The sequence below is a fragment of the Micrasema longulum genome, unplaced genomic scaffold, assembly GCF_059751315.1.
Source record: "Micrasema longulum isolate JH-2025_06_02 unplaced genomic scaffold, ASM5975131v1 h1tg000824l, whole genome shotgun sequence".
In the NCBI taxonomy this organism is placed as follows: domain Eukaryota; kingdom Metazoa; phylum Arthropoda; class Insecta; order Trichoptera; family Brachycentridae; genus Micrasema; species Micrasema longulum.
In genome coordinates this window covers 344,737-352,750 of record NW_028278016.1, presented here as the reverse complement: position 1 = coordinate 352,750, position 8,014 = coordinate 344,737, and the positions used below count along the sequence as shown (strand labels likewise).

At 32.4% G+C, this 8,014-nt stretch overlaps 1 protein-coding gene across 1 annotated transcript; it reads right to left on the bottom strand.

Moving 5' to 3' along the window:
* Nucleotides 1–425: 425 nt before the first annotated feature.
* On the bottom strand, nucleotides 426–7,502 carry LOC148278807 (trypsin Blo t 3-like). Its single transcript, XM_088230871.1, has 4 exons — nucleotides 7,451–7,502; nucleotides 5,667–5,856; nucleotides 3,185–3,440; nucleotides 426–805 (listed from the first exon to the last, which is right to left on the bottom strand). The coding sequence occupies exons 1-4, from the start codon at nucleotides 7,494–7,496 to the stop codon at nucleotides 512–514; spliced, it is 786 nt and encodes a 261-aa protein (XP_088086997.1). The 5' UTR covers nucleotides 7,497–7,502; the 3' UTR covers nucleotides 426–511.
* Nucleotides 7,503–8,014: the final 512 nt, after the last annotated feature.

The following is an 8,014-nucleotide window of genomic DNA, read 5'->3' as shown; positions in this document are numbered from 1 at the left end:
GAAACTTAAAACATTAGCAATTTTATTTGCTGCAATTTTTATTCAATTAACTCAGTTGTGCATTGCTAGTTTAGCTTCGATTGACATATTTTTATTAGCAATTACTGTGCGTTGTTCATTTTGTTACCCGTATTCATTCTCCTTTCAACATATTTTTCTACTCTTCCATCTTTTGAAAACATGCTGCCCAGATACACAAATTTTTCTACTTGTTCAAGACATTCGTTGTTTACATTTATTATGCAGTCAGTAAACTCACTTCCCTTTCAAATACCATAACTTTTTACTTACTTTTGTTTATCACCAATTCGCTCTCCAGCATACATTATTCATTCTATACACTATTTGTTGCACAATTTAATTAAATATGATAAAAAAGAAATAATTATTTTCTGATGGCCTTATTATGGAATGAAAAAATAGTATTCAGAATATTGTTTATTTACAAAATGTTTTCAATCGGATAAAAAAATTGTGAAATAGTAATTTTTAGTTTCTGGAAGATTTTAATTTACATTTGACCTTGAATCCAGGTCACGAAGAATGGAACTCTAGCCCAAACGCCTGGGTATTTGGGCTTAGCGCAGCCATTACCCCAGGAAGTGACTCCGACGATTTTTCCTCCAACTACGAATGGGCCACCAGAGTCTCCCTGGCAGGCGTCCTTGCCTCCTTCAGCCAAAAGCCCTCCACAGATCATTCTGTCGGTGATGGGGTTGAATCCTTGGTAAGCAGCAGCACAGTCAGCCTGGTCTACAACGGGGATGACAACCTTGCGGAGAACGGGAGTGACAGATCCTCCGGACTGGGAAAAAAAAACAAAATAAGCGATCGAGTAAAATCAGGGTGTGGCATAATTCCCTTCACTAATGTTTTAGTCTATAATATGAGACAAACATTGTTAACACTTTGTATCCTAGGGCCGTGTAAACACGTTATTATATAACCATACGTTATGTCCTGGTCCCGTGTTTTCACGTGGTTTACCAGCTATCTAAAAAAGTGCATTTTATTGAAATCTACTGACTTTTATTAGTACTTTTTCGCTGTTGGTAAACTATGTGAAAACACGGGACCGGGACATAATGCATGGTTATAATAATCACGTGTTCACACGGCTCCGGGATACAAAGCACAAAAAAAGGAGTGAGGCCCTGTATATGTGCGAACATTGCAATGCGTAATGTGGCTCTCCCTAAAGGCCAATGTTGGCAAAACTATCATACATGTTTTATTTATTTCATTGTTTCAAATAAGTATGAGACGTTTGAATTGATTTAACCCAGTATTTTCAAAATTATGACACTTTTAAGAAACCCTTCACAAATCATAAAAATTTCACAAAAATGGCCCGGGCACAGGGTAAATTCTATGTGTATTCGGCCGGTACTCAAAGTCTTAAATAGATTCCGAGGAATTTTTCCTACTCATTGAACAAATTGTTAAATTTTAGGCTCACAATCAAGTGCAAGATTTCAAAAAAGTTTTTTTTTGTCATTGCACGCTGATATTAGTTATTTAAAAACTATCCTGTTTTGAACCATTTGCCGAAAAGGAAAATATATGTAATGTTTGAAAAGGCTTAAAGTTTTTTTTTAGTTTTTTTTTAAAGTAAATCACGTGATACTAGAAAAAAGTACGAAGAAGCGAAATAATTTGACGACAGGACAAGATTTTTTAAATATTTTTTTGTCAGTATAACTGACCCTCGAGGGAATAAATTTTTAAAACCCTGTTAAATCTCGGTTTATTGCTGAATGCTTTTTGAAGAAAAAACAAATGAATCTAATCAATTTACAACAAAATTATGTTGATTTTTACTAATCTGACGACGCCCGTTAGAGGACTAAAGAAAATAATATTATTAAATGTTATTAAATATGAGTATATAACTATTTACCTGCTTTTCCATGTCTACCGGTTTCGAGACGTACCCGTCTCTTCGCCCGGACACCAATTAAACCAACATGCAAAACCCACTATACACCCATTAAGAAAGCTTTAAAAAATAATGTTCCTTTGATCAACAATCAAACAAACTTCCAATATAGTCTTTTAAACGATGTTCCACTGTAATGGTCACCCTATTAAGCTTACTCCCTCCCTCTATCCCCTCTAATTTTTCATTAATTCTCAAACAACAGAATATTTTCATAATTTAATCAGTGCATGTTTGTCCTAATCAGTGCATGTGCTTATTAAAATGCATGTCGTGTTGGTTTTATTTTTTTTTTTTACATTTTACATTTTTTTTGCACCACAACAGGCCAGGAGGCCTAATTACAGTGGTGAATTACATCACAGAGCACCCAGGCTTGAGAAAAATCACATTTCAATTTTCGTGTTCTCACCGGGAATCGAACCCGGAACCTTCCGTGCGTGAATCAAGCGTCTTGACCACTACACCACGGAGGCTGCCCGTGGAGTAGTGGTCAAGACGTGATTTTGTGCAACAACTATGGTGAAGGTGTAAAGTGGGATTTGCATGTTGGTTTAATTCCTGACTAAGAGACGGGTACGTCTCGAAACCGGTAGACATAGAAAAGTCGGTAAGTGGTTATATATACAAATATTAAATAACATTAAGTAAAATGTTTGACCACAAAGTTAATGCTTTAAATATTCAAAAATAATATTATAAAAGTTTATCTATCGTTCCACTTTGTAGACGTATTATAATTATTGGTCATTAAATATTACAAATTTAATCAAAGATATTTTTGGATACGGCGCATTCAAATTTTTTTTTTAAATATCCACATTGAAAATAATTAACAAATCAATCCAGTTAAGTCGAAATCTCAAATAATATATTTAAAAACTACTATTACACGATGATAATATTTCATTTCTATGTATGTGTTTGTATTGTGTTTTTTATGTATGTTCATTTTAAATTACATTCTAAAAATTGAAAACATGCATCAATCAATCAATCAATCAATCAAAGCAATCTTAAGAATCATTGCTAGCTATCTGGAAACAGGTTATTATGTCTAGTGAGATTATAAATAATGTTATATCACTGTATACGAATATTACTCGTATTACTAAAAGAACAAAGCTGTACTTAAAAAAAATACGGTTTACACTTTGGGCACTTAAATTGAAAACAAACAAAGCTTGTTAATCCAGAAACTGAATGACTGAAAAACATTATCTGAAAAAATCTAGAGCATCTTACGGAAGTTGATCCCCATCCAGTGACCAAAGCATCGGATCCAGCAGCAACATCTTCTCCTTGTGCTGGGAGAGGAATCAGCTTGGTATTGGTGCCATCGACGGTGATAGGGGTAGCGAGGATGATCACAGCCATGTCGTAGTCGATCTTGGATGAAGAGTAGCTCTCGTGGGTGACGACCTTGGAAGCGGCATGTACACTACCACCTGAAGCGTGGTTGCTAGATCCAGCACGAACCTGCCACCTAGTTGCGCTTGTTCTGAAAATGTTTGTGAGACATGAGACATCGTACAAATAATGCATTTGTAAGAAGAACAATTAAATTGTTTAGGAAAGGTTTTTCTGAAAATCGTTGATCTACGTGCCCACTTTTATGCATGTAGTCCTAGATTCGATTGCAGACACCATGGATATGAAATATGAATTTAAGTTTTTTTTTTCACATTTATTCTAATCGACCCAGATATGTATGTACCAGGGGCGAATCGTCAAAGTAAGCGATTATGCACAGCTTACCATTATAATTGACTTTTAATAATAATAATTTATAGCAACCCTGTTTATGGGGGGAAAAAAAGTAATTGTAATTTATTATAAATCACCGTTTATATCTTTCTACAAAAAATATCAATGAAGCGCGCCCAGCCCATTCTTACTGAACGATGAAACTAGCCGATTACCTCAGCTTATTCTTCCATACAAAAAAGTACACTGTATTTATCGTCTTTAACCCAAGTCGGCTTTTTTAGTACTAAAACAAACTTGCAGATTACAAATATTTTTAGAAGATTCTCTATTTGGAAACTAGTATTTCTAACATTTTTTCCGAAGGACTATTTTTCTTTGATGGGATACCGTTGACATATTATGTATCACATAGGACAGGTGGCGTTCGAAGTGGCCGTTTTAGGCATTATTCATTTTTAAAGAAATCGGCCAGTGCTCAAGTCTTGACAGTACTGTCAATGACAGATCACAATGGAAATATCTGCGGAATGTCATTGTGGTATTTGTTAATAAACTTTTGTGCAAGTATTGTATTAAAATAGTGTAGAATAAAACTACGTTTATCGCGTGGTTAATAATAATTGTTGTTTGAGTTGATTTTCACAGAATTACAAAAAAATAGTTATTTATAATAACATTACTTACATGTTATGTAAGTACTTATATGTAGTACAAATTAATGAACATTTTTAATAGATTACCCATAAAATAAATCACGGCTCGCCACTGGTATGTACAATTACTGATTATTATATTTCCATAATGTAGCAATAGATTGATGTACACTAGCTAATGTATCGATAAACGCAGATTCAAATCATTGTGTAAGCTATATAAACACAAAATAATAGTTTAAATAAAAACTAAAAATTCAACAAGGACTTATGTCCTTGTAAAAAAATAATGTACCACTTTATAGTTGAACATTATTTTAAGTACAAAAAGAAGTATTTCAAATGAATATTTTTAACTAAAAATATATACATTTAAAAAAATTGCGTTCTTGTGATTCTAATTGACCTAGATGTGGATATTAAATTATTCATTAGTATAATAACGTATAATCAAATAAAAAAATCAAATTAAACCATTCGAACCAATCGATCGATATACACTAGGGGTGGGCTGATATTTTTTTTTTCCGAATTTCGAAATGGAAGGGGTCTAAATAGTTGTCTTTTGGATTACTCAAACTGCAAAAAATATTCGATACTACTTTTAGCCCTCAACCAGAGCTTGAATTTTTTGAAAAAGTCGATTTTCTGGAGTAAACCGTCTGTCATTTCGTATTTAAGTAAGAAAATGAGTCTAATTAAATGTTATAATGTGCATTAAATCTTATTTAATAAGTATCTAAGGGCGTGAGTTGCACTTTGTTTTGTAATAAATGGGTAGCATTGTTTTAATGGGCCATTGTTTTCGTCAATATAAGCCAGGCGCTCGACGGAATTAGTTCCGCGGAGTGTAAACTTTGTCCATTTCGGTAGTTTTATAAAGCGCGTTCGAATTCGTTATGTGATTGAGTTATTTCTTTACTAACACAAAATAATTTTATCAATATAGATAATTAACAAAATGCTCAAACAGTGATAAACTTCAAACCTCGGTTGAGGGCTAAAAGTAGTATGGAATATTTTTTTAAATAATTTTTACGTTCAATGTGATCCAAAGTGCAACTTTTTAGACCCCTTTCTGTTTGTCTGTGCTCTATATTAATTTGTTAACTATTAATATATATTTAAATGTAATTGCCTAGCTTGGAACGGGGTATGTACCCTTGTTAGCTGGGCAAAGTGAACATGGAATTGTATTTTGATAAAGAGTGTAAATAAATATAAATCTGTGCCACATACGCACTTCCAGTAAATTCGCAGTACGGTGTATTTTGTTGAAAAAATTCAGGCTTCACTATTACGGTGCGAGTAAAGAAATTCTAATGAATATATCATACTGCAAAAACAAAACAGATGATTCTTACCCAGTTGTGCAATGTCCAGCGGTCAGGATGACAGTTGGGCTGATGATGGAGCCGCCGCAACGGAGATTGTAGTTGGTGCCGGATGAAGCGTACTGGAGAGCCACCTGCCATGGAGCATCAGTGATGCTGGCTTGCTCACCACCGACAATGGGAGCTTGGCCAATACCAAAGATTGGACCAAGGGTAGCCCCTAGAAAAATAATAAAAGCAATGTTTACACCGAAGATAGATAATTATTTACTAAACATGGTTGATATGAAATATTTATTTATAGGGTCGTTTTCAGACTAGAATTTTTTGTAGTCACTCGACTGGTACCTCGACTGATCATCTTACCTTCATTTAACCAAAATGATTAAGATAAGCTGCGATTGGCATACCAATGCAGTGCCTTATGCACCACTAGGTGCAGAAAGGGAATGATGATGATGATGATTCACTACAAATCCGTTCGAGCGTTTCTGTGAGATTAAAACTAGATAGTAAACTGGAATAAATTGAGGGCATTGGAAGCAAAGATAGGAAACTCCCGTTTTGGTGTTTTCGAGAAAAATAACAAAAATTGCTACAATAATGCCAAAGGGAATCTTCATGTTGGAAATGTTATTTTCGCTGAACTTAAACTTTAAGATACTTATAAATTAGCTTTAATAGAAACACGAATTCAAAATTTTTTTCTTAATATTTGTATGGCAGCGCCATTTTGAAAATTAAAACCTCAAGCCTGTCATTAATCGAATAAAATGGCTGATGAATATTGCTATGTTTGCTTCCAAACACTATTTTTAAACCATCAGAAGTATGATTTTAAACTACATTTACAACTCAACTGATTTTTCAAAAAATAAAATTGATGAACTACAGAATGACATCATAACCAAAAAAAAATTTTTTTGTAGGTTGCTATCTTTGCTTCCAATGCCCTCAATTGTGCAAAAACATATATTTTTAAAAGTACGTATATATTATTTATTTAATTGAGTTTTTTTTCTTGGTGGAACTGCATTTTAATTATAATAATAGAAATACGTCTATAGTTTTACGTATATATAAGTGGAATAAAACTACACACGTATTTTTATTATAATAATATATTATTTATCTGATTACATTTTGATAAGCATGAATGTTAATGTACTAGACGGCCCGTCACAATAGATCTTCACAGGTCGCAGTGACGTCAGGAGCTTGCGTAACACTAACCCCCACCACTAAGAACAATGTACAAGACGTTATTATTTGGGAAAGTTTGAAGATAATTTCAAATAGTTTTCTTTGAAAAAATAAAAATGTAAACATAAATTTTTAGGTGATTATTTTTTGTTTTTTTTTTTAAATAATAATTCAAACCAAGTTTCAAAAACATAGTTTTAATATTTGAACAATTTATTTATATTATTTAAAATCTAATATTTAAAATGAATAATCAATTTTAGTTTAAAAGAAACTGCATCACACGGCAATAAATTGAGACAAAATATTCCTAAGTAAGAAAATTTTTCCATCAGTATATTTAACGTTAATCAATCCAATGAAAACCGAAAATAACGTTTTTATTATAATTCCCAAAATATTCTACATACATGATCGGCAACTATCGTACATTTCCGGACTTCGCTGAAAAGTTGTATTTTGTATATAAATAAATAAGAAATGTAAATCAGTACTAGTTGGCAAAAACTGCTGAAATTGTAACATATCTATAAATAATAAATATCGATTCTTAAAATGCCGATTTTCTAAAGAAAAATTAAATTATTGAAAAACAAATATGCGTTACTTACCATGGGCCAGAACCAAGAAAGAAGCCAATACTACGAAGCGGAACATCTTGTAAGTGATAACTGAAACAGTTTAGCCTTAGCTATTTATATTATTTTGTGATATTCTAATCAATGTTTAAAAATAAAATTAATCAGGTAATCCTATTATCTTTGGATTTTCCCTCAATTAGTTATTGTATTAAAATCTTTTTACTATACGTAATCAAATCATACAATCACAAATAAAGATTTCAACATATTAAAGATTTTAAAAATATTTCTAATGTTTCGGAAAAGGGCTTCCGTATGTTTATTTTAATACTATTTTTTATACATTTAATTGGATAATTGTTTTTTAACATTAAAAAAAAAACGTAATTTGTACGATTATATTTTAAACCTTTTTTTACTAGAGAAAAAGAAAACAAGTATGAAGTATAAAAATTACTTCATACCTAGAAGGTTATTTGGTTCAGCCGGATGAATCTCATCCACGTGATAAAGGTTTCAGTTATTTTACTTCACAAAAGTCAACAGATGGAAGCGTCAAGGAAATGTGGATGTTCAAACATGAGCAGAATGGTG

Bases quoted from the DNA above. Each gene is read 5' to 3' on its own strand.
- LOC148278807 (XM_088230871.1), bottom strand. From the start codon at position 7,496: ATGTTCCGCTTCGTAGTATTGGCTTCTTTCTTGGTTCTGGCCCATG. The intron at 5,857-7,450 runs GTAAGTAACGCA...TTATTTTTCTAG, and splicing joins TTTCTTGGTTCTGGCCCATG to GGGCTACCCTTGGTCCAATC. The intron at 806-3,184 runs GTAAGATGCTCT...TTTTTTTCCCAG, and splicing joins CTGGATGGGGATCAACTTCC to TCCGGAGGATCTGTCACTCC.